Source organism: Pristiophorus japonicus, chromosome 13 (genome assembly GCF_044704955.1).
Source record: "Pristiophorus japonicus isolate sPriJap1 chromosome 13, sPriJap1.hap1, whole genome shotgun sequence".
Classification (NCBI taxonomy): Eukaryota; Metazoa; Chordata; class Chondrichthyes; family Pristiophoridae; genus Pristiophorus; species Pristiophorus japonicus.
The window spans coordinates 143,260,554-143,267,536 of record NC_091989.1 but is presented as its reverse complement, the minus strand read 5'-3'; the positions used below and the strand labels follow the sequence as shown (position 1 = coordinate 143,267,536).

The 6,983-nt window shown below is 38.1% G+C and overlaps 1 protein-coding gene across 1 annotated transcript in view; it reads right to left on the bottom strand.

Moving 5' to 3' along the window:
- Positions 1-2,216: 2,216 nt before the first annotated feature.
- uri1 (URI1 prefoldin like chaperone) overlaps positions 2,217-6,983 on the bottom strand; it is a 53,533-nt gene continuing 48,766 nt past the window's right edge. The window contains exons 9-11 of the mRNA XM_070898078.1: positions 5,781-5,923; positions 5,421-5,667; positions 2,217-2,921 (exon numbers count right to left, since the gene is read on the bottom strand). Of these exons, the coding sequence (XP_070754179.1) occupies positions 2,727-2,921; positions 5,421-5,667; positions 5,781-5,923 (585 nt within the window). The 3' untranslated portion in view covers positions 2,217-2,726. The remainder of the gene's footprint in view (positions 2,922-5,420; positions 5,668-5,780; positions 5,924-6,983) is intronic.

Sequence of the window (6,983 nt, the reverse complement as noted above, 5' to 3'; positions counted from 1 at the left end):
GCCCTGAAGAGGACATCAGGGGAGATAGGAGAAAAACTAGAGAAAGATGTAGGTTCATGGCTAAGACAGGAAGCCCTGGCAGCAAGTTTGGCTTGATGGTATGGGAAATGGGGGAGTGTAAGCAGCAGAGGAAGCTGAATGGATGGTCTCAATCTTGTGATTATACAAGATGAACTAAGATTTGGGAAAGCATTCAGGAGAAACTTTACACAGATGGTTGTGAGGCAGTAGAATGTACTACTGGTGATGAAAGCAGAGACCATGTTAATATTTGAGAATAGGTTAGACAGGTGGTTGAAAGAAGGGAAATAAAGGGACATGGGAGCAGGGCAGACACACAGGATTAGAACGACTGCTCGTGTGGAGGATAAATACCAACATGGGCTGGTTTTGCCAAATACTCTGTTTTGGTATTGCAATTTCCAAGTAATTCTATGCTACCTTATCAAATACTTTGCCTGCAAGGTCACACTTCAGTGGAGGAGCTATTTCTTATTGCAATAGTCTTTGGCTGTGAGCACAAGAAATATCTGGTGCAAATTGAAAATCATAACATGCTCCGTAGTTGTGCTTGACCAGAAGGCACCTCAAGTAATGGTTGTGCTCCAGGGCATCAGCAATTGTGAAAGCCTGATTACATATCACAGAGTGACCAGATAATGACAGCATCAGTGCTGGGTGGAATTAATCAGGTCATGGAATGAAAACAATCTTCCACAAATTTGAATTTCAAATTTGATTGTTTTTGCATTGACCAATGTATAAATAGCACCACCACAATAAATAAAATTCACTCTGTATCGAGAAGATTTTCATAAATTCTGAGGAGAATGCATACATGAACAAGGTTAAAATATTTTCCCTATTATAGGGAAAGAATAACTTACCATTTGGGTGGCCGCTCCTTTTGCGGTGAGTGGGAATGGGAAGGATCATATGGGTGATGTTCCAGACAGAACATCACATCTTAAAAAGGAATTGTTCTGTGATTTTTCTATGCCTTAATGCACTAACTAGTGGAGCATCCCTGAAATGAAATTTTGTTTTTTTGTTAAACATACTGTGGTAGAATTTCCACTGGAAGCCCCTGAACTCTAGAGAAATGGCAGAGCGTCTGTTTTGACCATTTCTGTGGGGTTTCTGCCAATCACCCACCAAAGTTACTGGGAGACGGGGGAACACCTGCAGAAATTCCACACTATTGTTTCCACTACAATTTAATTTAAATCCTTTAGTTAATGCTTTATAGTTCTTATCAAATTCTTATAACCAAAAGAAAAAATAAATATTGATCATAGCATTGTTTTCCAATGGCTTATGCCCATAGGAGCATTTACTAGCTGATGTGTTTACCAATCACTGAATTCCCAAATGATGGAATGAACCAGACAGCAGCACTTCATTTGATGTGAACATTAAGCAATATAATTTCAAAAGAGTATGCACCTAATCAAAAGCATGTATTGGAGAAGTACTTTTAAATAATAAAACACTTGTCGACATTCCAATTTCAAAACAAAGTATGAATCCACACGAAAAGGTACGAATACCCCAGCAACATTGATATAGCATGCATAATACATGGCAGACACAGAATTTCCTTGGGATTACTAAAGGTTTATCAAGAATAATCTGCAGTCAATGATATCACAATCATTTAGTGCTGTATTATTCATTAACATTTTGTTGAAGGCCATTAATTCCAATTAGTGTATTGCTTTAGGGCATTCGGAGGAATTCATCAATCTATTACACCACAGAAAGATGCAACATAGGCAAGCACCCACAGTCCCCCTTAAAGTGAGATCCTGGTTTGAAATGCGCTAAGTACCTATTAGATGGTAGGTACTTCCCCACATGGCAAAATAAAACAACTGGACTAAAAATTGCATTAGGAAGATGCAAAACCGATTGTCGTAACATCACATAGCCAGGTGGTTGTGAAAGGAGACACATGGAGCAGCAGCACAGATAGTGACCTTTAGCTGTATTAAGTGACTACTAGCCTAGTGTAAATATCCAAATGCACTCTTATGTCCAGAGAGTTGCCATCTCACTGACACAGACTATAAAAAAACAAAGCCTCATGTAAAATGGGAAGTAGTACAATTATATATTGTAAACAGCAGCAAATCATACCCAAGTATTCAATATGGTGTCTCGGTTTTACTAGAGGTCAACAAAATAATACCCAAATATTTAAATTAACCAAGGTATACTTTGTCATGCAAAAATTTATTAAAATGAGACTAATGCACAACACAATTTTACAAATGCTTTTGAACATGGAAGCTTGTCAATTTCCAGTGAACACTTTTACAAAGACCTTTTAAGAATTATACACAAAATAGGACGTTTGCAGTTTGAGAAAAGACAGTTGCAGTAGTTATCTATTCAGTATGTCAAAATAAACACAGCTATGTGTAGCAGATCTAATTTATAAAGAAACATGGCTGTAACTTGCTTTATGGGCCAACTAACAGACCTAAGAATGGTTGGAAAATGTTGCATTGTGGAAATCTTATAAAATCAGTTTCACATTCAGATTTATTTTTCTGGAAACAAACATTCAACTTATTAATGTACTGGAAAAAACGCAAGTCTTAAAAAGATGTTTCAACAGGAAATCAAACAGGACTTTGTGCAAACCTGGACTGTGCAAAGATCCTGTTTGTCAAGTATGACTTCAGCCACAAAACATGAAACGGTTGGGTATTGAAGAAAGTTCATTTTCTCTGCTGCATCCTGGCAGCTTTAAATTTTGAAACCCTCTTTGGAAGCTCTTGTGGCGTTTCAAGAAAACATTCCTCCTCAGACACTTTCTTCTCAGGAATTGTGGGTAGGATAGGATGAGCAATAGTAGGATGTGGAATTAACATAGGTGAAATAGGTTCCTTTTCCACTACAGTGCCTGAAAATGCCTATCAGAAATAAGAAATATTATTTGTGCGTATATTCAATTTAATAGGATGTCTTAATTAAGATTTTACATACAATAATGACATCTGACTAAGACATGCAACTCAAGAACCAACGATTCAAAATTTATGATCATGGCTTTCATATTCTGGTTGCAGATCTTCGCTAACGTGGGAAAGGAAAGATTCGTATAGGCCAGCAATGCAAATATACACAAAACAGTATGTCTGAGTTGTTGGAGGCAATTATTCAGCTTTGTCTCAGCAGTACCAAAAACACATTATTTTGATCCATGCTTATGATGGCAGCAATGGTTGCATTAGCACACAGCAGCTTATCGGAAGAACCAAAAAACATGATCATTGAAGGGCTAAGTCCTCCTGCCAGTCTCTGTACATAGTAGCTTCACTTCTGCTTTCCCATATGGGCCTTCCCCAACCACTAGATAAAGTACTAAGATTGCAGAAGTTTTGTAGTAGAAATCATCTTGCAATATAACCTGGGTGGGTTTCAGCAATGGGAGGGAGGACTGTGTCAGGTGGTTCAGTGTATAAATTTTGCTCCTTGTATAGGCCAGCAATAAGCCTTACAGATCAGAAAGGTTCCAGGCTTGATCCCTGGTCTCTGCTCAGTGTTGAGTGATCAGTCAAAGTAATGGTAGGGACACCTTATAATTGGCCTCAAAACCTTGAGCGAGGCAGGGAGCAGACTCCAGATTGCTATCAAGTAAGGAAGGAAAAAACAAACACATGGACCAGATCAAGCTGTTATGCCCCCTTCCCCTCAGTTCAACAGCCTGCTGGTTGTCACTACCCAAGTTCATACATGAAGAATGGACCACTTGGGTGACACACCACAGGGCTGCCAACACTTATGAACTGTACAGCTTCTTTTCCTCAACTGGTGGTTCATCAGAGGATATTAGAAGCATAGTGGGGTTATGATACTGGACTAGTAATCCAAAGGCCTGGACTAATGATCCAGAGATGCAAGTTCAAATTCCACCACGGCAACTGGGGAATGTAAAATTCAAATAATTAAATAAATCTGGAATAAAAAGCTAGTATCAGTCATGGTGATTGATGAAACTACCGGATTGTCATAAAAACCATCTGGTTCACTAATGTCCTTTAGGGAAGGAAATCTGCCATCTTTACCCGGTCTGGCCTATATTTGACTCCAGACCCACAGCAATGTGGTCGACTCTTAACTGCCCTCTGAAATTGTACCAGTTGTACCAAAGTAGTACTGCAGTGGTTCAAGGCGGTGGCTCACCAGCACCTTCTCAGGGGCAATTAAGGATGGGCAAGAGATGCCCCCGTGAACGAATAAAAAAAGATTAGTCAAATTTGAATCTTGCGTGCATATATTAATTTCTAAGCTCACATAAATCAAGATAACAAATCACATCGAATCGTAGAACGATACAGCACAGAAAGCGACCATTTTGCCGGTGCAGGCTCTGTGAAAGAGCTATCCAATTAGTCCAGCTTACCCCATAGCCATGTAAATTTTTCCCACTGCAAGTATTTATCAAATTCCCTTTCGAAAGATAATACTGAATCTCCTTCCACCACTTTTGCAGGCAGTGCCGTCCAGATTATAACAGCTTGCTGCATAATTTGTTACCTCATGTCGACTCTGGTTCTTTTGCTAACGACCTTCAAATGGTGTCCACTGGTTACTGACCCTTCTGCCACTGGAAACAGTTTCTCCTTATTTACTCTAACAAAACCCATTACAAATTTGAATACCTCTATCAAATCTCTCCTTGACCTTCTCTGCTCTAAGGAGATGAGAACAACCCTAGTTTCGCTTGTCTCTCCACTATCATCCCTGGTACCATTCTAGTAAATCTCCTCTGCAACCTCTTCAAGGCCTTGACATCCTTCCTAAAGTGTGGTGCCCAGAATTGGCCACAATATTCTGGCTGGGACCTAACCAGTACTTTATAAAGGTTCAGCATATTGTTTTTTACTTTCTGTCTCTATTTATAAAGCCGAGGATTCCCCAAGCCTTTTTAACAGCTGTTTTAACTTGTCCTGACACCTTAAAAGACTTGTATATGTACACCCCCAGGTCTCTCGGTTCCTGCACCCCCTTTAAAATTGTACCATTTTAGTTTACATTGCCTCTCCTCATTCTTCCTAACAAAATGAGTTAATTCACACTTCTCTGCATTAAATTTCATCTGCCATGTGTCTGCCCATCTCACCAGTCAGTCTATGTCCTCCTGAAGTCTGTTACTATCCTCCTCACTACATTTCAGACATAGTGCTACTGGCATCAAATGTTACATAAAGTAACATTGCTCACGAGGAAGACTGTAACATTACCAGATCTTTACTTATTCATGGCACAAACTCTGCAGTAAACCAGCCTTTGCAGATACATACATTTATTGTGGTAATCAAGTTGCAGGCAAGTATACTAGTAATAGGTTCTCCAAGAAAATTGCACAAATCATGAAAACAAAATACAAAAAAAGCATCACCTCTTACCTCAAATGAACTAGACCAAGGAAGAGGTTTACTAGAAATATTTTCCTCTTCTTCCAAAATGCTGCATTCACTAGCATCACTGTGTATTGCTTCTTCATGACTCAGAGATCGTAAGGTACACCGCCTGTCTTCAAACTCTGTTGTGCTACTCTCACTTGTATCACTACATACACTGTTCTCTCGACTGCGTGACTTCAGAATGGATTTACGAGGAATGTATTCTCCATTTATAACATCAACAAAAAGTCTACAACAAAAATAAAGCAACTGAGCTTATGATATAAAAATGGCATAACAAATTAAGAAAAACCAGGCTAAAATGAGAACTTGGCATGTAGAAGTTTGGCAAATTAGAAGTACCTGTAAATATCCGCAGGTGTTTTAATATTTGGCAGCTCTAGAGTGGAGTTTCCATTGCCAGTGCTGTTTTTCCTTTTACGTTTGGCCTCTTCCTTCTTTTCACTGAATTTTAAGGTTGTGTTCTTGCCAGTGTTTATTCTTACCTGGAAATATATAATTTTAAAAAGGCACAAGGCTGAGAAATTATTAGCATTAAAATAAGACCTCAAGGCAAAATGTAAACTTCGTGTTTCTACATGAAAGTACAACTGAATAATTAATGTTTTTAGATTGCCATTGAATTTCCTAAATATTTAATGTATCTCTGCCAATAAAAGGGTGATAATTGTATTAAAAATCAAATAAAACTTACAATAATCCTCAAAAGTATTAGATTACTTAAGTAACTGGTATTTAGTAACTGTTCTCAGACCAAAACAAACAGCGTTTGTACTGGCTTTACCTTAAGATAAAGAAAAATACAGTAAACACCCGTGAAGTACATCATACTATTTCCAAGGTTTCTGCTCTTGCTTCTCTGGCCGACCAATTAAAGTCGCATAACAATAAAATTACTGAATAAAACCAAGGAAGTAATAGACTGCAAATTTACTGAATTCATACTGAACTTGAACAAACAACATACCAAGCACTGACTCAATTGGCACAATATTTGAATTTATTTTGTTTCAAATTGTGCTCGTGCTTTTTAAAAATTATACCAGAAGAAAAAATATTAGATCAGGGTCTATAGTTTACAACAATTAACCAAAAAGCAAGTTTTTGCTTCCTTAGAAAAAAAGAATTGTTGCAAAATCGGAACGAAAAAAAAATTAGAGGAATTATTAAACAAACACGAAGAAAAATACTAAAAGGACATGGGGTAAAAGTAGGGAAGTGGGATTAGAGTAGATTGCTCTACTGTAGAGTTAGAACCAGTACAGACCCAATGGCCCGCCCTAAAGACATCCTCTTATGCTGAAACTGCTGGGATTATATTACTATTGCAATTATTTGCATTCAACTGAGTAAATACTGAATTTACATCAACAAAACACACTTATCTCACAGGTATTCACATGTATTTTTGAAGACTAGGACCACACAAAATATTGTTGAACTCTCCTTAAAACAGCTTTTTTTTAATTATGGTAACACAAGGTTCCATGTGATGCTGGATTGCACAGGTATGGCCTGGGGGTCTCAAGAGACTGGAGCATTCGG